The sequence below is a fragment of the Artibeus jamaicensis genome, unplaced genomic scaffold (assembly GCF_021234435.1).
Source record: "Artibeus jamaicensis isolate MK-2021 breed Jamaican fruit bat unplaced genomic scaffold, CSHL_Jam_final contig_64, whole genome shotgun sequence".
NCBI classification, from domain to species: Eukaryota; Metazoa; Chordata; class Mammalia; order Chiroptera; family Phyllostomidae; genus Artibeus; species Artibeus jamaicensis.
The window spans coordinates 6,314,886-6,338,876 of NW_026521911.1; the positions used below are offsets into that span (position 1 = coordinate 6,314,886).

At 38.1% G+C, this 23,991-nt stretch overlaps 1 protein-coding gene and 1 non-coding gene across 5 annotated transcripts in view; both read right to left on the minus strand.

Annotated features, from left to right (window-relative positions):
- Positions 1 to 23,991, minus strand: part of NARS2 (asparaginyl-tRNA synthetase 2, mitochondrial) — a 117,377-nt gene that overhangs the window by 56,841 nt on the left and 36,545 nt on the right. For 3 of the 4 annotated variants that reach the window (XM_053670801.1, XM_037138547.2, XM_053670802.1), the window contains exon 6: positions 6,264 to 6,358. The exons of the other annotated variant lie outside the window; for it this stretch is intronic. In XM_053670801.1, the coding sequence (XP_053526776.1) occupies positions 6,264 to 6,358 (95 nt within the window). The remainder of the gene's footprint in view (positions 1 to 6,263; positions 6,359 to 23,991) is intronic. 4 annotated transcript variants of the gene reach the window in all.
- LOC119044302 (U6 spliceosomal RNA) lies at positions 18,228 to 18,334 on the minus strand. The gene has a single exon (XR_005081576.2). It is a non-coding gene; the product is annotated as a U6 spliceosomal RNA (small nuclear RNA).

Genomic DNA, 23,991 nt, shown 5'->3' on the forward strand with positions numbered 1-23,991 from the left:
AGAATAAGCACCTTACGAAAGGTGGCAAAAAGGGAGCCAAGAAGGAAGTGCTTCACCCATTTTCTAAGAAAGTCTGGTGTGATGTAAAAGTACCTGCTATGTTCAATACAAGAAATACTGGAAAACCTCTAGTCATGAGAACTGAGTGAACTAAAATCGCACCTGGTGGTTGTGTTTTAGAAGCAAGCTCAGATGATCTACAGAACTGTGAAGCTGCATTTAGAAAATTTAAGCTAATTGTTGAGGATGTTCATGGCAAAAACTGCCTAATTTCCAGTGTGGATCTTACCTGTGACAAAATGTACTCCATGGTCAAAACATGGCAGACCAGGACTGAAGCTCATGTTGATGTTGAGAAACCAGTGGTTATCTGCTTCGTTTATTCTTTCTTTGTTTTACTAAAACCCACAACAATCAGATTCAGGAGACCTCTTGTACTCAGCATCAACAGGTCTGCCAAATCCAGAAGATGATGATGGAAATCATGACCCGAGAGATGCCTGCTGACAAATGACTTAAAAGAAGTGGGCACTAAACTGATTTCAGATGCCACTGGAAAAGACACAGAAAAGGCTTGCCAATCTATTTACCCACTCTATGAGTCTTTGTCAGAAAATGCAAAATGCTGAAGCCCGAGTCTGAACTGGGAAAACTCATAGAGCTTTGTGATAAAGGCAGCAGCTCTAGAAAAGCTAGTGGGGATTAGACGGGTGCTAAAGTTGAACGAGCTGATGGATAGGAGTCCCCAGTCCATGAGTCTGTTAATGGTGACAAAAAAATCCTATTTGTGATGAAAAATAAAATAAAATAAACAAACAAAAAAACATATTACAGATCTCTCTGCTGAGAAGGCTTGGAAACAATAATCCCCCCCCCCAGCAGCAAAATACCCAGTGACTAAATCTTGGTTCCTATTTACTATTTTCTCATAAAAGAAACCAGGGCTCTTTAAAGAAATAGCCGATTCTAGGGCCAGAGTAGGGAAAATTTAAAAATAAGTCTGGGATATTGCCAAAATTTGGAAGCAACCAAGATGCCCTTCAGTAGGTGAATGGCTAAATAAACTGTGGTACAATATATACAGATTTAGCACTGAAATATTATTCAGTGCTAAAAAGAAATGAGCTCTCAAGATATAAAAAGACATGGAAGAAACTTAAATGCATACTACTACATAAAAGAAGCCAATCTGAAAAGACTATGTATTATATGATTCCAAGTACATGACATTCTAGAAAAGGCAAAATTTTGGAGATGGTAAAAAGATTAGTGGTTACCAGGAGTTAGGAGGGAGGGAAGGATGAAAAAGAGGAACACAGAGTGCTTTTAGAACCATAAAACTATTCTATACAATACTATAATGATGGATATGTGTCATTATACATTTGTCTAAACCTATAGGATATACAATACCAAGGGTGAACCCAAATGTAAACTATGGACTTTTAATGATGATAACGTGTCAGTGTAGGTTCATTAATCATAACAAAACAAATGTATGAATCAATCAATCAGTCTGGGGTGTCTTACAGTACCAGAGAATAAGGAAAAAACCAAAAGGACAGGAGCAGGTCAGAGGGGTGTAAGAGTCAACCTGAAAGAGTTCCCCATGGCTATACAACTAGAACAGTTCGAGCAACAAAATAAGTAACATAGAATTGAAGTATAACCCAAACCATAAAATAAATATATATAAATCCATCCTGACATAAATGATTACATAAACAAACATACAAAGGTAAAGAGACGATAAACCTTCCTTACGGAAGAATTCTGAATACCCCCACTCCTTGGAGGTGGTGTTTAATTCCATCTCCCACTTTCCAGTCCTTATTCCAACTTCCACTGAGAATGGACTAGGCTTAGTGACTTACTTCCAGAGAATAGAGCAGAGAAAAGGACAAAAAAATACATTTTCAATGGAGAAATTTGGCGAATACCACCTTATCCAAATGATCAAACTTCGTATCACCATATGGATATCATGCACCCCCTGATATGATGTGAGGAGAACATTTTGCCTCTGTGGTGTTCTTCCCCCAAATTCACATAACTCCAGTCTGATCATGAGAAAAACAAATCCAGACTGGGACATATTTTGCAAGTCACAAGAAACAAGGGAAGACTAAAAAACTGTTACAGACTAGAAGAGAGTTACATTACAACTAAATGTAATGTGGTGAATGGATCCTGAATTGGATCCTGGAAAAAGGCACTGATGGGAAACTGGTGAAATCCCAATTAGTTAATGGTAATGTACTAACACTGGGTTCTTAGTTGTAACAAATGTACCATAGTAATGTAAGATGTTACCTATGAGAACCTGGGTAAGAGGTATAATAAAAAGTTTTCACTATCTTTGTAACTTTTCTGTATTTAAAAATTATTCAAAAATAGCCCTGGTTGGTGTGGCTCAGTGGATTGAGCACCAGCCTATGAACCAAAGGGTTGCTGGTTTGATGCCCATCAGGGCACATGCCTGGGTTGTGGGCTGGGTCCTTGGTTGGGGGCATGTGAAAGGCAATCGATTAATGTATCCCTCACACATCGATGTTTCTCTCCCTCTCTTTCTTCCTCTCTTCCCACCTCTCTAAAGATATATAAAATATTTTCTTCTAATTATTCAAAAATAGAAAGTCTATTTTAAAACAAAAACAAAATTAACTTTTAAAATGGAGCCATAAACCCACTAAACAGACCTGGATATCCTTTTGGAAAATGTTAACCTTTTATATTTAACTACCATTTACTCTATTTTAAAAGTCTGCTAAATAAAATTCAAGAAAAACAAAGCTAAGGGAAAGAAAACTAACAATTTCTTATTGGAGATTAAATACTGCATTAATCTGAGACATGATGTGCTGAATATTAATAGTCCTAGAAATATGCATATTAAACTAGGAACATTTGACTGACATTATTAGAAACCCTCCATAACACATTAAAAAATACAAAAACCTCATATTCTGCCAATTTAATCTTTTGTCAGGTTTCACTGTACACTGTGTTCTGTGCTTCACTGCACTTTACTGGGGAAAAGGGAACATATTTAATCCACTAGTGATATTACAATAGAGAGACCAACATTTCATAAATTTACATCTTTCATGTAGTAGGAAATATGAGGGGAAGATAGATAATTTCATAGATAAAACAAATGAATCCTGAAAGGCTGTTGAAACAAGGCTGTCCAAAACTTGGATATAAGGCCAAAAGGTAGACAGCACGTGCTTTCAATATGATGTGGGGGACACAGACCCATATTAAATAACTCACTCAGAGGTTATTTAATTACTTAGAGGAAGGTACTTGCTCAATTATTCTATTTTCATTGACTAAAATATCCCAGGTTAACAAAAGTAACATGTGAATTTATAGATTTTGTCCGGTGGAGTTGTAAATAATTTGTCAGAACACAAAATTCCAAAGGTCAGTGTTTATTGGTCTATAGGACATTAACCAGTCTGTAACTAACCTAGCAACATTATTCTAAAATTCCTTTATAAAATTGTCTATGAATACACAGCTCAAATGCTCTGTAAACTAGGCTTACTATTTTATTTATTCCCTTAGTAATTAATAAATAAAAGACTTGATACATGTTAACTTAATATTTGAATGGGTCATATTTTACTTTTTAAAATGACACTTTGACAAACATAAGAAACTGGTCAATTCCTGGAGGCAAGGATATATAATGGGGCAAAGACAGTCTCCTCAACAAGTGGTGTTGGGAAAACTGGACAGATTCATGAAGGAAATGAAATTAGACCACTTTCTTAGACCATATGCAAAAATAAACTCAGAATGAATTAAAGACTTAAATGTGAGACCTGAAATCACCAAACACTCAGAAGAAAACATAGGCAATAAACTCTTTGACATCACTCTTCACAATAACTTTTTAGCTGTGTCTGCTGAGCAAGGAAAACAAAGAAAAAAAGAAATAAGTCTGCATCAAACTAAAAAGTTTCTACACAGTGAAGGAAATCATCAAAAGACAACCTAGTGAATGGGAGGGATATTCACCAAAGATACATCCAATGAGGAGTTAATATTAAAAATATATAGAGTTCATACAGCTTAACACCAGAACAAACAAAAACCTTCAAATAATCCGATTAAAAATGGGCAGAGGACTTGAATAGACATTTCTCCAAAGAGAACATACAGATGACCGACAGACATATGAAAAGATGCTCAACATCACTAGTATCAGGACATGTAAATAAAAACCACAATGAGATATCATGTCGCACCTGTCAGAATGGCTATTATGAATAAATCAACAAACATCAAGAGTTGGCAGGGATGTGGAGAAAGGGAACCCTCATACACTGTGGGTAGGATTGTAAATTAGTGCAGCCACTACAGAAAACAGTATGGAGATTCCTCAACTAATTAAAAACAGACTTGCCATATGACCCAGCAATTCCACTGATGGGTACTTACCCAAAGAAAATGAAAACACTAATTTGAAAAGATTCTTGCATCCCTAGGTTCATTGCAGCATTACTAGTAACAACCAAAATATAGAAGCAATGTAGCTGTCCATCAACTGATGAATGAATAATAAGAGGTGATTTAATAGGGGTGGACAAAAGTAGGTTTACAGTAATTAAGTAGATTTATAATAATTAATAAATAATGATACAAGAATAAACTTTCATTCACATACTTATAACTAGAAACCTAATTTTGCCCACCCCTGTATAATACACACAATGAAAAATTACTCAGCAATAAAGCAGAATGAAAGCGTGTCATTTATGACAACATGGATGGGCCTAGAGGGTATTATGCTAAGTAAAATAAATCAAAAAGAAAAAGACAAATACTGTATCATTTTAACTTATATGTGGAATCTAAAAAACCAAAACAAATAAACAAAACAGAAACAGACCTATAGATATATAAAATAACCCGATGGCTGCCAAAGGGGAGGGTGGGTGAAGGGATAAAATAATTTATATTAAAAATTTTAAAAGTCTACACTTTGTCAGGCATGCGGTACTTTCCATGACATGCCCAACATGCCCGGCCCCCCCACAGCTCTGCAGATCCTACAATCTCACAGGGCCTTTATGATGATAGATTTTCTGTACAGTATTCCAATAATATCAATTATTTGGTTATTGAAATTGTCAAATACATATTTCTGCCTAAAAGATAAATCAGAAAGAATCTAAGTACAGTATATGTTATTTTGAAGGCCATTTTGATTCCACCATTGACTTTCTCATCCTGAGTCAAGTACTGGTATGTAAAAGGGGAAAAAAAAGAACACGAACACCATTCTATTATACTTCCCCTGGGTTTTCCCACCTATACGTTTTAAGAACAATGGGAAGCATGTAAAGATTCCCTTGTTTTCACTGGAGCCATTTCTTCAAGAGATTTTTAAGTCTCAATCTCTATGAGAAAACAAAGATGCATATAATAGACTCAGTACTTGTTGAGTCAACATTAAGAAATCACTGACAAAATCACAGAACATAGTATTTGGACAGGACTTTAAAAATCTTCCTATCCAATTCCTTGTTTTAAAGAAAAAAGAAGTCGGACCCCTGGCAGGCTACCTCAGATGATTAGAGGGCTGCCCCGATATGCCGAGTGGTTTATCCAGGGTCAGGGCACATACAAGAAACCAGCATGAATGCATAGATAAGTGGAACAATGAAGTCTTCTCTCTCTCACATCAATAAATAAAAGAAAAAAAAAGGGAAAGAAAAAGAAACCTGGGCTGAAAGGGGTATAGAGACTTTCCAGAGACTTAAGAGTCACTAAAATTAATGTGATTTGACTTCTAGGACTTTCTAGTCTGTCACATGTCTCTCATTGTTGGTTAATTTTCTTCATGTAAACCAATCATTTAAAATATTTTTCTTCTGTTTGTTTTGAGTACCTTTTTTTAAAAAAATGAAATGGGCTAATTCCTGGTTCAGATGTGAACTATAACTTTATTTTGATAACATGATTAATTATACTTAAATTTTCATTATTAAAAATATAGTAAAATGAAAAAAACTGTAGTTTCACATTTCCAGTGTTACATTTTTCACTAAGAAGTCCAGACTAATGTGATTTTTATAAAATAAGATCATGTCAATCTAAATATACTTTTGATGAATCCAAATGGACTAATATTAAACACAAATCTCAATTTTTAGGCTTTAGCATTGGGAAAGGAAGCGTTATTTTACTCCCAACTCAACCCATAATCAGTAGTACATTAAAGCAAAAGAGAAAAGAAAATTCTGTACCCTGACATCACTTCTAGGTGAAGTTGTCCCGAGACAGTTAAGAAAGCAGGAACATTGAAGAAATTCTCCTCAGGTACCTTTATTTTGCTTGAAGGCTGCAAATGAAAACCACAAACCACAAAAAGCTATTACATGCTTTGATCACTTTTCACACTCACATACATGCCACAACTAAAAATCATAACGCAATTAAACACCGGGCGGCCAGGTCACTCTCATAAATGCAAGGGCAGTCCTCAGCACACACCTAAGAGGAAAATGGCTGCCTGCGAAGTGCTTATTAGGTCAAGGAAGTTTGCTCCATATTTTCCAAACATACAACAACCAAATGAAAAAGTACTTTTGTCACAAAATAACCTTTCTTCCTAAAAAGTGATTCTGACTCAGGGTCAAACCAAGGCAAAAGATATTAATTAAAAATTTTAAATGTGAATAATTATAGAATCTCTTAAAATTCTGACCCATTTTTAAGATTTAATTTTCTTAAGGGAATAGCCTCTAGAACTGTTATTACTATGAATAATAATGCTCTTAATACAGATCTTTATAAATACATTATAAACTTTTAAACACATTATTTCATTTAATTGTTACTACTAGTAGGAGGTAAGAGCAGGACCCTACCTTTAAAATACATGATAAGTAATTAGATTTAAAAATCTTTATGAACTTACAATATAGATCAAGTGATAATTCCATTTGAAATGGGTAGCAAACAAGCTAACCAACATTTGTAACGGTTAAACTAAAGCTCAAACACAATTTAAAAGTAAAGAAAGTTCCTGCATCAAGTTATAACTATTATACCAATTTTTTTTTGGAAAGAAGCCAGCTAATTTACTATTGTATTTCCAATTGTGTACTTATTTGAAAGTGTTTTACTGTAATGGTACACTTACTATAAATAAAAGTCCACTTTAAATACGCAATAGAGGATGTAAGACTCCTTTTAAGGAAGTTAGGACCAAACACTTACCGTATTTTCAGACTATAAGATGCGCCCCCCCCCTCCCCCGCCCCGTTTGGGAAGACAGGGGGTGTGTCTTATAGTCTGAATGTAGCTTACCTAAGTGGTACGTTACCTGGCTAGTAATGTAGGTTATTTATATTTACATTGATGAAATATTATGTTATTCATGTTATTAAACATTTTACCACATTTTTTGCTTCAAAAAATTTCCCCCCTCTAAAACCTAGGTGTGTCTTATGGTCCAGTGCATCTTATAGTCCTAAAAATACAGTAATTATAGAAACACATGAAACGAAGGTATCATATTTAGCTCCACTGGTTGTTTTAAAAACACTGCATATCATACACAGACATGCACATGTATTAGTGAGAAATCCAGTGTAAAAATTACCAACTGGAATCATTTACTTATTTTATAATTGGCTATTATTTTTCAAATCTACTTTGATATTGGTTTTAAATGTTCTTTCATTGCTTTTTTTAATAATGATAATATAATGATATTAAATGTACCAAATTTTAGATTTTTTTCAAATATTCATCAGTGTTTTCATAAATTAAATTTATTGGGGTGACATTAATAAAATTATATGTTTCAATTGTACTATTGTTCCTTTTCAAAATCCATCTTTAAAATCCCGTTATTGCTAAAAAAAATATTGTTTCCAAGGACTTAAATATTCAAGACTGAATGATTTGACTTGACATATTAGGACTTCAAAATAAAGATATGTTCTCTGATATTTCTTTACTATTTACTAAATAATTATATTTCAAATAAGGCCCCATTCATACAAATGTTATATTTTCTCCTTTCTTTCACCTTTTTAGTCTATAATTTGTACTGGGGTTTTATTCCAACTTCTCTCTTCCTGTACATATAAAAAATTCTAGCTTTTATGGCTAGATTTTAGCCTTTCATTACTTGGATTTGTACAAAATGGAATCTGACCTTTTTACACCTCTTAAATCTAACTTATACTTGAATAGGTACAAACACATCACTACTTCATTATGCCTTCCAATATCGTATGTGATGTTTACACAGTGAAATACATACTACTTTTTAATGAATTACTTCATTTCTCCTTTATATTACAATTAATGTGTTATATTAATTTTTAAAAAACTACTGTGTGTATTAAGTTATACTACCTATAAATTTTATTTCAGGATACTAAATAACATTATAAAATATTTGTTTTAAAAAGTAATTGCTGAGAGTCATAGCAACAAAAATGATGGGACAGGTAGTTCTGAAGGTCTGTCCCTCCACAGAGAAACTTAAAAAAATGAGTAAAAACCATCAGAATCAACTATGGGAAACTGGAAAATAGCCAAGAGTTTATAGTGACCAAAATGCTGAATTAAAAGGAATCTTTAAAATGGTAGAATGCACCCAGCCAGAGCAGACTGCATGTCCTTCTCCAGTACTCAGTGTCAACGCGACACTGCCACACTGTTTTCAGGATTCGCCAGGACAGTTAGCAGCGGTTGGCTCTGGGGAAGGACCCAGATCACCGAGGAGCAAAAGTGGGATGGAACCCTTCTGCACTGTTAAATGGTACCTTCTGAACTACAAACTACAATACCCACTCAAAGAGTAAGTTTAAAATACCGTATTTAAAAAGTTGGATTCTGAGGCATTATCAGCAAGTCCTCAAAGTAAATAAACACACGACTGGTTTCATTCCCTGTGTATTCTTTATCATATAAACAGTGACAATTTTATCTTTTGTCCTATAGAAGCATGGATTCCTTTGATTAGCATCGACAGAAAAATCAAAAAGCCAAGAACAAAGTATAGAACAAAGTCAAATGCCAGGGAGAACTTAGGTTGTCAGAAAAACCTAACACTGCACTACTTAAAATGAAAATGTTGAATTAAAATTCAATAGCTGGGACAGGCTAAGAGAAGAGAAGGTCAAATGATACTGGGTTTTTTGAGTAGAAATCAAGTTTATACATCTCGGGATGCTAAGCGCCCAGCCCCGTGCCAAAGACAAGGAACTGTTCCATAAACACTTGTTGGCCAAAAGAGTGATGTTACGTGTGAGCAGAGGGGCCTGGCAATCAGGGATCAGAGGAGACAGAGTCTGACGAACAAGCAGGGAAAGCACAAAAAGCATGCGCGGCACATTCAGCCATAAGAGCTGCTCGCGAAGTGTCACGGCTCGGCTGGTCTAAGAGTGCACTGTTGCTGTGGGTTTGTTTACAACCATAGGTACCAATGAGCAGGCAGTGTAACAGAAAGAAATGATTTCTTATGTTAACTTTCATAACTATACTGCTTTTATTAGTTTCCTATTGCTTTTCTAGTAGAGTTGTAAGTAGGTATTTTTCTGTGGTCTTTCTTTAATATCACCAATCATCTTAAAACCTCCAAAAATTTTTTTAAAATGCAAAATATAGAGAATGTATTTCCAATGAACACATAATTTATAGATGCCCTACCTAATTAAATATGGTTTTCGGCCAAATGCAAAAGACATCTTCATTCTTTTGCCCAATTTCCCAACACCATCTACCTAATTCTGACATCCATCCTAATTCTGAAGATTATATATACATACATATACATAATTCCATTTCATCTTCTTCTGCTTTCTCAAGGATGTGACTCACTCAGTTCCAAAGAAGCATATATCACTACATATTCTCTACAACCCCTCTGCTCTCTCACAAACCACCCTAGTCACCTCTGGGACAGCGTCTTTAGTTCCTTCTCTCTATGCTTGCAAGTGGCAAAATGACCCAAACCTCTACCAAGCAGTATAAGAGCTATAAACTTCAAAGTAAAAATCAACATTATCCTAAAAATGCCATGTTTCATTCATTTAAAAAAGTTTCTGAAGCAAAATATTGAGCTGGGTGATGGCATTTGGTTGTTTATTGTATTATTCTCAATACTTTTTAGTATGTTTAAAATTATTTAAAGACTACAAATCAATATTTACAGCCCTTAAAAATATAGAGCACAGTACTGTATGATCCCTGTGTCAATACTTTTCATTCTCCTATTTTCTTCAAGTATGAAATAAACTGTTTCTTATTCAGTTTCACTGTTCTTGTTTTGCTTACTTACTAGTGTTCTACACGTTTTCATGAACAGTCGCTGTATTTCACCAGATGCATTAAATAGTCTATGGCTGCCCTGTGAATGTAATTAGTACCTATTTCTGTAAGGGAAAATGAGTTCTAAGATCCAAAATAACCCACTTAAAAATCAACTTTCCAAATGAATAGATTTCTCTGTATCTTAAAGAAAACAAGATAACATAATAAATAAAACAAAAATGAAAGTACTTTATGTACTATCAAAACACAATAATGACAAGAATCAGTAAGTATGGTGAAAGTAATGAGATAAGAAGTATCCTTTTTTAAAAAATATTTTATCTATTTATTTTTAGAGAGAGGTGAAGGGAAGGAGAAAGATTGGGAGAGAAACATCAATGTGTGGTTGCCTCTCATGTGTCCCTACTGGGGACCTGGCCTGCAACACAGGCATGTGCCCTGACTGGGAATCTAACCAGCATCCCTTTGCTTCACAGGCCCGTGCTCAATCCACTGAGCTACACCAGCCATGGCGATAAGAAGTATTCTTGATGGTTTATGTTCAGAAAGACTTTTCACAATGAACAAAGGCTCTGATTCCAAATATTTATTTTAGTACAATACTTCACAAAATATCTTTATACTTTATATTCTTTTATATTCTACTATTTCTCCCAAATGAGAGAAAATACTTAGGGGGTGAAAGACATGTTAAAGATGGGATAAGAGTACACAAAGTATGCATCATAATTGTAAGAATTACAGAAATGACTACTGATGTGCTAGAACTACCAGAAATTACCACAGCATCATTATCCTGAAGTTCCACAGAGGAAAAACATGTATTTACATTACTCTGCCTGCCACAATGTACGTAAAAATTCTTCAGCTTATTCCTGGTCGACACAGTTATACGGCCACCAAGCTGACCTGGTACCACTCAGCTCAGTGAGTTGAGATACTACCTTTATATATATCCATACAAACTTGGATCTATTTCTGAGCTTTTAGTTGTATCCCACTGGATTATCTGTGCACCAATACTATACTGTTTTAATTTAGGGACTTTACAGTATATTTTAATTTCTGGTTTTTCAAGTTTTTCTGATCACTGTGTTCCTTAGAATTATTAACATGAATGAAGACTTTCCAAGCTCTCTCTCTCCACTGAGAAATAAATTTGTGTTTCATCTCAAATGTAGATATCTCCCATATTTCCAAGCCACAGTTCAATTCATTTTTCAACTGAACAAATACTTCAGTGACTATCATGTGCCAGGTACGAGGCTAAAGGCAGGGTTACAGTAACAAATAAGAAACAATGTATCCAAGGAACTACAATAGTTTTTAATTTCATGGTTTAACACCATGAAACAAAAGAGATTTAATATGAAGCTTTCATCTTAACAGGTTTTGAAACTTGTGAATATGTCTGAAAAGGTTGCATAGCCAAGTCCTAATTTAGTTGTTCATTAGTCAGATTAGTTTGTTCACAGTTGGAAGGAACTTACAGAACTTTCCCCAAGTTTCTTACTCCTTCAGGTATACCAGCGTTCCAAAGGTAACTGGCTCAGAGATTCTGAAAGAACTAACCGCTGCTCATTTCAATGGCTGAGGGTGGGGTTGTGCATGCACGAACTATGTGATCCACAGAGAAAGACTAAAAAGCAGTATCCTAGCCAAGCACACCTAAAAGCAAGTCAATACTACCACACCCCTATTATGGTGAAAATCCAGGACACTTATAACACCAAATGCTGCCGAGGATGTGCAGTAATAGAAACTCATTCATTTCTAGTAGGAATGCAAAATGGTACAGCTACTCTGGAAGACGGTCTAGCAGTTTCTTATAAAACTAAATATACTCTTGCCCTAATACCCAGCAATGACAATCTTTGGTATTTATCCAACGGGGCTGAAGTCCACACAGATGTGTAGAGCATCTTTATTCACAATTGCCAAAACTTGGAAGCAACTAAGATGTTCTTCAGTAGGTGAATGGGAAAATAAACTATGGGTATACCCATATAATGAAGTATTATTCAGTATTAAAAAGAAAAGAAATGAGCTATCAAGCCATGAAAAGACATGGAGGAAACAAATGCATATTGCCAAGTGAAAGGAGCCAATTTGAAAAAGGCTACACACTACATGATTCTAACTATAATTGACTCTTGAACTGTACAGATCCACTTCTACATGGACTCCTATCTGTGTTGTTCAAAGGTGGGCTGTATTTTCCTTCACAGATGGGAATCTGCCCATGTAATGTGGAGGGTGGACTTAAGTTATATGCAGATTTCCAACTGTGCAGTGGGTCAGCACCCCTGACCCTCACATTGTTCAAGGGTTGACTGTATATGACATTCTGGAAAAGGCAAAACTATGGGGACAATAAAAAGATCAGAGGCTACCAGGGGCTGGGAGGAGAGGGATTAATAGGTGGAACATGGAGGGTGTTTAGAGCAGTGAAGCTATTCTGCATGACACTGCGACAGTGGATACGTGCCACTATATATTTGTCCAAACCTACAGAATGTACGACACTGAGAGTGAAGCCTAACGTAAACCATGGACTTCAGGTGACAATGCTGCATCAGTGTAGGACACAGGTGGCAAACACAAGGCCTGCGGGCCGAATCCAGCCCTCCACCTTGTTTTATCCAGCCTGGCACCTTGTTTCTATCTGGTGGCAGCGCCGAGCTCCTTGCTCGGAGTAGCAAGGAGCTACTACCCCTAGTTAAAGAGTAGTTACATTTATACAGTCCTAGAATTACATTCAGTCCTTTGAAGGCAGCTGCAAGGCTGATGTGGCCCCTGGTGAAAATAACTTTGACACCCCGATGTAGGATAATCAACTATAACATTTGTCGCAGCTGCAACCTCTGGTTTGGGGAGGTGGATAATGGGGGCTATGCATGCGTGGGGGCAGGGTACACGAGAAATATTTACATCTTTGCTCAGTTTTGCTGTCATCCTAAAACTGCTCTAAAAAGTAAAGTCTGTTTTTAGAAAAAACCAACCAGCGTATGGATTTCTATGATCAATATGCTATATCATTCATTTGCCAAAAGAAATGATCTCATTCCTACCAGTCTCAGCAAACATACGTGAGATAAAGAACTCAGACGGAATACAGGTAGGACCAGCAAGCTGAGGAGGTTGCTTGTATTCATATAGGGTACAATGTGATCTTCACTCTGGCTTCTTTACTGCAAAGATGAGACTCAGAAATAGAAATGTAGGGTTTTGTTTTGTTTTTTTACACTTCGTAAATGTACCCAGAAGCTTCAGAATTAGATGATAAAGCCAATAAATTACATAAACACTAAGGAACAGGGCTTACTTAATTATCACTATATTATCTAAAACATTCCTTATTAGGAACTCTGTGGCATAATATACTAGCAATGAAGAATATAATCTCACTGGATATAAACAAAAAATTTAATTTCTAAACATGTTAAAACTCTTAAAAGGGCAATTTTTGAAGCAGGAGTTAGCAAAGTTTAAGGCACTTTAAAAATTGATAATTTACTTAATGAGACACAATAGTATGTTTCTACTAAAAGTGTTCACTAAAATACTACTAAAAGCCGGTTAATGTTATCTTTTTTCTCTAATTTTTCTATTGTAATACATAACACACATGAAGAAAAGTACAGAAAATGCACAGCTTGATGATTTATCACAAAAATACATGCCGATGAGGCTACTACCCACATTACAAGACAGAGGAGTAACAACATTTGCCAAGACTCTAGAGTCCCTCCCTCAGTAATTTCTCTTCCCTCCCCAAAGATAACTGTTACCCTGAGCACCAAAACATGACATTACTTTTCTAAGAAGAACAAGCTGAGCCCAAAGTTAGTATCAGTGGAAGTTATCCAAGTGAAAATAAAAATGAAGTCATGAAAGGCAAGGACCTACATCCAAGATTACTTTATGCAGCAAAGCTTTCATTTAGAATGGAAGGGCAGATAAAGTGCTTCCCAGATAAGATAAAGTGTTCTTCATTACCAAGTCCTTATTAAAGGAAATGTTAAAGGGACTTATATAAGAAAAAGAAGATGATAAAAAATATGAACAGCAAAATGACAACAAACTCACAACTATCAACAACTGAAACTAAAAAAAAAAGAGAAACAAAAACAAACTAAGCAAACAAATAGAACAGTAAAAGAATCACAGAAATGGAGATCACATGAAAAGTTATGAGTGGGATGGGGGAGAACAGGCGAAAAGTTGCAGGAATAAGAAGCATAAATGGTAGGTACAAAATAGACAAGGGGAGGTTAAGAGTAGTATAGGAAATGTAGAAGCCAAAGAACTTATATATGGACATGAACTAAAGAGGGGAATGTGGGTGGGAAGAGAGGTCAGGGAGAAGGGGAGTGGGGGGGGGAATGAGACAACTGCAATAACATAATAAATATACATTTAAAATAATAATTATATTGAACACAAAAAATAGAAACTAAAAAGACAACAGAAGAGATCAATGAAGCTAAGAGTTGATTTTCTTTGAAAACATAAATAAAATAGACAAACCATTAGCTAGACTTAACAAGAAAAAAAGAGACACAGCTTAAATTCCTACCTGCATACGACTGGCCCACACTGAATCAAGAAGAAATAGACAATCTGAACAAACCCATTACTAGTAAGGAGACTGAATCAGTAACCAAAAACCTCCCAAAAAAGAACACTCCAGGAACAAATGGCTTCACTCTTAAATTCTACCAAATATTTAAGGAAGGAGTAATACCAATTTACTCAAACTCTTCAAAATATATAAATAAATGAGGAGGGAACACTTCCAAACTCATTTTTAGAGGGCAGCATTACCCTGAAAATACCAAAGCTAGACAAAGACAAGAAAACATAAATACAGATCAATATTCATGATGAACCAAAGATATAAAAATCCTTAACAAATAGTAGTAAACCAAACACATTCAAACAACACATTCAAAAGATTATACACCGAGGTCAAGTGTGATTAATTCCAGGAATGCAAAGATGGTTCAACATCCACAGATCAATCAATGTGATATAACAGGGTACAGAATGAGGACCCCCTAGAATTCCCCACAGCCCATGGCTGGGGGACAGGGGAAGGAGATGATACTTTTTAAAAAGATACTCTGCATTACAATGGCAAGTGGATAACCTGTCTTTCCTTCGGGAAGTGGGCTGCTGCCCCGGGGCAAAAGGAGTACAGGACTTTCGGAATAGGTAGCAACTTGTGACATAGCAGGGGAGACTTCCACTGTGTCTGCTGGAGCGCAGGGAGGCAGAGGCTCCCATGTCATGGGGTACCTTTGCCCAGACTAAAGGTGGCAGCCGTAAGAAGGTAAAAAAACACAGGGGAAATGGTAAAGGTAGCACTTTGTGGAAGGAGCTGGAGGTGAGGTCATGTAAGAAGCTCTGGGTCAGGATTTAGATAAGGGTGGGCAGAGAAAGAACAGGGCTGGTTCACCATGCAAGAAAGAAAGATGCAGCCATGCAGTTTTGAAAGGGAGGTAGCCACGTGGAAGGGGTTGGCCCACCCTGGGAGAGGAGAGGAAGCAGTAGGCATGTGGTCTGAAAGAAGTAAGGAGTGAACTGGTGGAGCCCGGAGAAGAACCAGCAAACCCGATGGACCTGGGAATTCCGAGAACCTGCAGAACCAAGCAGAGACTAGGGGAGATGGCTGGAATGCGGAACTGTGACTGGGGAATGCTGAGCGCAGTTTCTCTGGAGGACGGACAGAGAAGCCACTGTCTTGGGATGTGTGTTCTCCTGGACTTCACCACGATCCAGTGCAACATCACACGTGTTTTCCCAGGCTGCTACATGGAGGCTGAGGGCAACATACCCCGATCCTGAAGGAGACAGCTGCTGTGAGAGAATGGCAATTCGGAAACCCACAAGAGCACATTCCAGAGGGGATGGAGACCTGTTTGCACAGCCGGCTTAAGAACAGATAAGGAGATGGGGGACTGCTGGGCTTGGTTTTGGCTTGTAGTGTGGTGGGGAGCAGGAAGTGCTGGGTGTCCTGGGGGAACGGAGCTCTGAGCTGGAGTGCTCCCAGCCTCCTCAAGGTTGGAATCCTGTAAATAAAAACTTTTTCCTCCAACACTAATTGTTGGGTCACACATCAAGGTGCCATGTGCTATGAGCCCTAGTCTGCTCAGTTACAGGGATACACCACATCAACAAAATGAAATCTGAAAATCATAAAATCATCTCAATAGGGGTGGAAAAAAAGTCTGTCAAAACCCAATATCTTTTCATGATAAAAAAATCTCAACAAATTGGGCTTAGAGGGAATGTACCTCAACATAATAAAGGTCATACATGACAATCCTATAGGTAACATCTTAATAGTGAAAAGCTGAAAGCCTTTCCTCTAAAATCAGGAATAAGACAAGGATGTCCACTTCACTATTTTAATTCAACACAGCACTGGAAGTTCCAGCCAGAACAGTTGGGCAATAAGGAAGGAAGGAAGGAAGGAAGGAAGGAAGGAAGGAAGGAAGGAAGGAAGGAAGGAAGGAAGGAAGGAAGGAAGGAAGAAGGAAGGAAGGAGGGAGGGAGGGAGGGAGGGAGGGAGGGAGGGAGGGAGGGAGGGAGGGGAGGGAGGGAAGGAAGGAAGGAAGGAAGAGGAGAAAGAAAGAAAGAAAGAAAGAAAGAAAGAAAGAAAGAAAGAAAGAAAGAAAGAAAGAAAGAAAGAAAGAAAGAAAAGGCATCTATATTATAGAGGAAGAAGTAAAACTGTCACTATTTGCAAATAACATGACAGTATATATAGAAAGCCTTAACGACTCCTTCCAGTTTTTGGATGAACTATAAACAAACTCAATAAAATTGCAGGCTACAAAATTAATACATAAAAAATCGGTCGGGTTTCTGTACACCAAGAACAAACCATCGGAAAGAGAACTAAAGAACATAGTGTCTTTTTAACACCCGGTGTGACGACAAGGGAAGCCCACGTGAAGCACCTGTGCTGCACACAGAAGCACAGCTGCTGCCTCAGGGAAAAGCACTGGTGTGACTGTCTGAGGTGAAAGGTGAACAGGCTGCTTTATGTCTCACAGAACAGTAATTTTACTGGAAAGAGTGACTGACATCATTCAGTCTGGACACGTCGCTGACCTTTGTTCAAAACTAAGTGAAGGGAGCCTATTGGAAGGGAAAACTACTGACAGCATGTTTAGCCAATGATAAAATGTGAGCTTTCAAGCAAAAATTGGGATTTTGGAAAATGTGAATTTACCACTGTGAGCTTGATAGCTTCCTGGTCTTTAAAGACTTTTCTGATAAGATTGAGAGTGATATTAATGAATATGATTTTTTTGATATTACATGAAATGTGTCAAAATAGAAAGGTCTATGTAACTCAGATTACCAATATTATCTACATAAATGTATGATGTTACACAATTATGTATTGGTAAAAGACCCGTTCAAACTGTAAGCTGTACCAAAGGATTTCAATGTAACAGTATGAAAGGATGAAAATGTATCTGTTGTAGTAATAATGTTCCAGGTACAAGCAAAGGCCAGCACAGAGATGAGGATATTACCATGAGCACAGACTCTACATTGTAACTAATCTGTAAGAAACTACCATTTGTTGAGTGGTGGCATTGTATCAAAGAATAGCCACAATAATATGAAAAGGCTATTAGAATGTGCCTTTTTTCCCACTATACTTATCTGTGTTAGGCTAGATTTTCTTCTTCTTTTCCTTTCCCTTTTTTAAAATTGTTGTTCAAGTACAGTTTTCTGCCTCCCCCCACCCTAGCCCAACACCCACACCCCTTATTATTGTCCACGTGTCCTTTATACTTGTTCCTGCAAACCCTTCCCCTTTTCCCTGAAATTCCCTCCCCTCTCCCCTCTGGTCACTGTCAGCCTGTTCTGTATTTCGGTTTCTCTGGTTATATAAAAACATGGACCACTTCACAAATTTGTGTGTCATCCTTGTGCAGGGGCCATGCCAATCTTCTCTGTATCATTCCAATTTTAGTACATGTGCTGCCGAAACAAGCAGGTTTTCTTAATATACTTCATCCAAAACAACGGACTGCAACAGACTGAATGTGAATGGAAGAGAATCCGGATGTATTATGTCAGACATTAATGAGATGTGCAAACACATAAAATATCACTGTTCTCACTAATTCTTTGTGTTTTAGAAAATATACTTATCTTTCCTAGAAACTGTTTATTTATGCTAAAATATAATGAGTTTAGCCCTGGCTGGCGTAGCTCAGTGGATTGAGCATGGGCCTGCGAACCAGATGATCGCGGTTCAATTCCCAGTCGGGGCACATGCCTGGGTTGCAGGCCAATTCCCAGAGGAGCACACACAGGAGGCAATCATACACTGATGTTTCTCTCCCTCTCTCCTTCCCTTCCCCTCTAAAGATAAATAAATAAAATATTTAAAAAATAATAATAAAGTATAATGAGTTTATTAGTTAATTTTAAGTGAAGTCATATTTAAACTTTTGTCTCAGTTCTGATTTCTGATTATAACTAATATCAATAGAATAAAACTCTCATAAACAAAAAGCTCTTTGGGATCCTCCACAATTTTTAGTGTGAAGGGGTCTACAGAACAGCAAACACTCCCCAGCAGGAAGCAAAATGAGTTTCTTAACATAATCAAGGCCATGTTCGGACAAAGCCTTAATAAACAGAAGGTGTCCAAAAACCTCCGATCAAACCTCAAACTACCTGCCAGGTCAATTTTCATAAAACTGAAATTTTTATTACTTTGAACACAGTACAAAAATTCTCTGATGGTTCCCCATAGCCTCCCTTGAACTCGTAGTGTAAAAGAAACTTCAATTTCTGGCATTTACCTTCTAAAGCTTTCTCGCTCTAATTCACACTCACATTGTACAGTCTAGTCATGTCCAACTATAATACGTTTTTGTGAACCTCTGAGTCTTCATACACAGTATACCTGCTCCCTCTTCCCAGAGGTCGCCCGCTCCGTGCCTAGACAGGAAAGATGACCCTCCTGTGTACTTCCACACTAGCCTGTAAATACATGTGCATTCATTCATCCAGACACCGTATTAGACAGCGGAGACGGAGCGACGAATTACACAGCTCTCTGTGAGAGATTACACTGCCTAATGGGAAACAAAGAAAATGAACACGTAAAGAAACAAGATGACCCTGCCCTGTGTGTCTCAGTGGGCCAGTGTTGTCCTGCACAACTAAAGGTTGCCAGTTCAATTCCCAGTCAGGGTACATGCCTGGGTTACGGGTTCGGTTCCTGGTTGGGGCATGTATGAGAGGCAACTAATCAACGTTCCTTTCCTTCTCTTTCTTCCCTCCGTGAGAATGCATTTGTCATACTGTACTGGGAAGAATATTCCAGGTACAAAGAACAGCCATGAGATCAGAGGCAGGATGCGGCTTCATATAATCAAGGAGTACAAGGTAGATTACTGTAGCTTGAGAAGATCAAGCATTAGAGAGTATTAAAAGATTCTGTTGGAGAGGTAGGCAACAGTGAGATCACTGTAGTTTCTTTATAGATCATAGTAAGGAGTTTTGGTTTTAAGAACACAGAGAAACCACTAAAATGTTTTCGGGGTGTGGGCATGATATGTATTAAGATTACACTAGTGTCTGAGTGGAGAATAGGTAATAGGAGAAAAGACAGTGTCTTAAATTAGACAGGAAACAGTGGAACAGAAATGCAGCAATTGAGAATTCTGTTTAGCTAAGTTAATAGAATTTATTGATAAATTGGATGTGGGGTTAAAAAAGACAGGTAGGGAAAACATGAATTGTAATTCAGTGTTAGGTATTTATTTATTTATTTTAAAATTTTATTTATTTATCTTTAGAGGGGAAGGGAAGGAGAGAGGGAGGGAAATATCAATGTATGGTTGCCTCTCGTGTGTCCCCTGCTGGGAACTGGCCTGCAACCCAGGCATGTGCCCTGACTGGGAATCTAACCACGATCATCTGGTTCACAGGCCCGTGCTCAATCCACTGAGCTACACCAGCCAGGAGGTTTTTAACTTAATCAACTGAGGAGACAGCACTAACTTTTACAGAGATGGGAAAGATGAGAAGTGGAAGAGGCTTTGAAGGGAAAAAAAATCAAAGAGATATTTAAGACATATTATGTCAGAATGTATATTGGACGTCATAGGAAACAAGTCCACTAGGCAGTTGCTTCTATAAACCTGCAGTTCAGAAAGAGAGGCTGGGGCTAGAGATAAAACTCTGTAGTTGTGAATAAATATGTCGATGGTATACGACACCTTGGAATTGGCTAAGATTACTAGAGGGATGATTACAAGTTAGTGCTTCTCAGCGGTGGTAATAATGCTCCCTGGTGCACACACTGGAAGTCTGCAGGGGCGTCCGGTGGGCAGGCGTCAAGGCTGTCCTGCAGCCTGTGTGAAGCCCGACTTCACCAAGACTTCTCTTGCAATCTCCCAATTTTCTAATGTTCTTTTAGAGATTCATATGGGTGATGAGCATGAAATCATCGACCACCACAGACGAGCTGCCTGATAAACACGGCCATTAATTACTTTTATCTAGTGTATATATTGGGTCTTCCCATAAGATTATGTTTGAAAAAGATTTCTGAGCAAATTCATTTGAAAATCACAATGGATGAATTTTAAATTCCCTCCCTCCCTTAATATTATGATTCAACTAACTTTTCCCAGATTACATGCAGTTTAATAGTGCAACAGAAAATCCTGTACAACAGAAAATTCTTTTTTTGCTACGTTATTCTGCCACTGAAAGACAAAAAATGCAGAAGCAAGAAAAGGAAAACCAGGAACTACCAAAAATTTCAAAATGTGTGTATCCCAGTGAGTTTCATCATCATGGGGTCTAAAATCCTCCCCGTTTTTTTTGAGGATTTCCAATAAAAGATGAAGTAAATATTTTGAATTGCCTTCCAGATATCTGTTCTCAGAGCAGAATACAGCTGAATAGTTTTTAAATCACAAGGGAATGAAACAGAAAAGCCCACAAAAGCCCGACTCTGCCTCCTTGTAAAACACGCAGCGGGACGGGGGCCGACGGCGGTCAGCTGGACTGGGAAGGAGGATAACCAACGGTGGAAAATTCATCCGACTTCCACGGTCACTGAAGCACCCACATGCTCTCTATCCCCTTTCACTCTTTTTCCATCTTCTATTTTGTCCCTCCACCCCCACATTTCCCCTATTCTGTTTACTCATAATTCCAGAAAGAAACAGTTGAGATCAGAAAGCATAAAGAGGAAGCATTGCACAGACACCTAAAAGGTATAAAGTCAAAATAGCACGTCATTGCCCTGTTTACCCTCATCTGCAATTTCCTTTGAAGAGTATGAAGAAAGGGAAGAGTGCTCACCATCGTACGCTCCACATAATCAGTGAATATCCTGTTTTCTTCCTTCACTCCAAAATTAAGGGTTTTATAGAGGCTATGCTTTTTGTTACATGGATGATAAAGAATCAAAGAACATTCGACAGAGATGAGAACTTAATGTAAGATTATCTATCTATCTATCTATCTATCTATCTATCTAATCTATCTATCTCCCTAAAGCTTTAAAATGTTGTGTTAAACATTAGGCCAAATGTCATACAACACCAAGTTTTGGCAAGACCAGTCATAGAATCCAGATTTTTTAGCTTCTAGGATAATCATTGCTCTAATATACCAGGTTGCTCTCTTATTTTTATCCTGGGAAGAAGAAATACTGCTATTGGATTCAAAATGCTTTCATAGAAAAGACTATCACTCTCTGGAAAGTATGAAATTCAGATCCTATAAAACAAAACCCAGGAACTTTAGTTAAATCTGTCATACAGTCCCCACAGATTTGTGGTTTGGTAGTTTTATGTTCCCCATCAAGTTGTGTCTCAAAAGGGGCTGCTGTCATGCTACAGAAGTTGCCCTGGCATGCTGTCATGAAATGGGGAGCAAAGCGAGGGCCTCCCAAAATTCCCCACAGCCCATACTTGGGGGTTGAGGGATGGGGGGAGTGGATGATATAGCTTGAGATACTCTGCATATCTATGGCAAGTTAGTAGCTAGTTTTTAGTTGTGCTACTGCCCTGGGGCAAAAGGTGTGTACCTGACTTTCAAAATGCACGGGGACTTATGACATAGCCGTGGGGGCTTCCCCCTGCATCACTGAGTCAGTCATGTTGGCCCCAACAAAAGATGGCAGCCGAAAGAATGTAAACAATGTGGGAAACTGGCAAATGTAGCTCATTAAGGGAGGAGCTGCATAGGAGGTCACATAGGAAGCTCCGGGTCAGGGTTTAAACTGAGGGTGGTCTGAAACCGGGGTGATTCAGCCATGCTTCTGGTAGTGAGACAGGAGCCATGTGGATGGAGTGAGTGTAGAGAAGGGCCACGATGCAGCAGCCGGGCAGCTTGTAGTCAGGATTCCGCCGCCATGCAGCCTGGTGTAGTAAGGGAGAGAATGGCATGCATCTGTTCTCATTGTGCCCAATGGAGCCAACTCCAAAGCCACCAAGGACTCTGCCTTACAAGATGCTGACCTGCTGCCTCACAGGCTCAGACTATCTGGACTCTTGGGACTCGGGACACATGGAAATGCCACTCTCTTGGGACTTGTGCCTTTCCTGGACTTCACCATAACACGGCACATACTTTCCTGGACTATTACAAGGAGGCTGAGGACACTGTACCCCAGATACTGAAGGGGAGAACAGCTGCAAGAGGATGGTGCCTTTAAAACCCACAACTACTTTTTAGAGGAAATAGAGAACTGTTTGCACAGCTGGGTTAAGCACAGATAAAAATATGGGGAACTATTGGGCTTGTTTTCGGGCTTATAGTGCAGTGGGGAGTAAGGGAAGTGCCATGTCTCGTGGGAGAACAGGGCTCTGAGCAGAAGTGCTCTTGCCCACACCCCCACCCCAAAGTTTCACCCCTGTAAGTAAAAACCTGTTTCCTCCAACACTCATTGTTGGATCATGCATTAAGGCGTCCTGTACATGGGCCCATCTCCTCAGCTACAGTCAGACTGTACCTCACCAAAAAAACCACAGTCCAAACAGACCTAATAAACTGCAGTCTCCATGGCTGGGTGTGTTGGTGTTCAGACCCTCCTATTATTAACAAATCATCTAAGTAGGCCTTTTCGCAGCTCTAATAATTTCTAATTAAGTCCAGTTTATGTTTCCTTTCTAATGGCCACAAATGTTGTACCCTGGTGTGTGTACACTGAACTTCTAGTATAAAATTAATCTTTCTTAAAATAAGGATCCATTTACATTCCAGAACACCCACTAACTAGAACACCCACTCTCAGCTCGGAGAAAGGTTTCCTTCGGGCAACTATCTGATCAGCAGGAAAGGAAGTTGCTAGCTCAGACTGTTTGTAAACAGTCTGCTTTCCTGCTGAGCAGTCTGAGAAAGTAAGAACAGCAAGGCAAGGGGAGAACCCAGAAAAGGGGTCTGGAGTCTGTAATACCAGAGTGAGGCTGGTGCAAAATAAAAGGTGTTTTTTTTCTTTCAGGAGAAAAACACTGCAAATGCCTAAAAGTCAGATTTGCTGCTACATGTGAAGAGGTCAGGAAAAAATGTAACATTTTCTTCACTATCTTTAATAAAATATTAATTTGGGCTTATTAGTTGTCAGACTGGGGTTATAAAGGTGGATATGATGTGGTCCCAGACCATTACCTACCT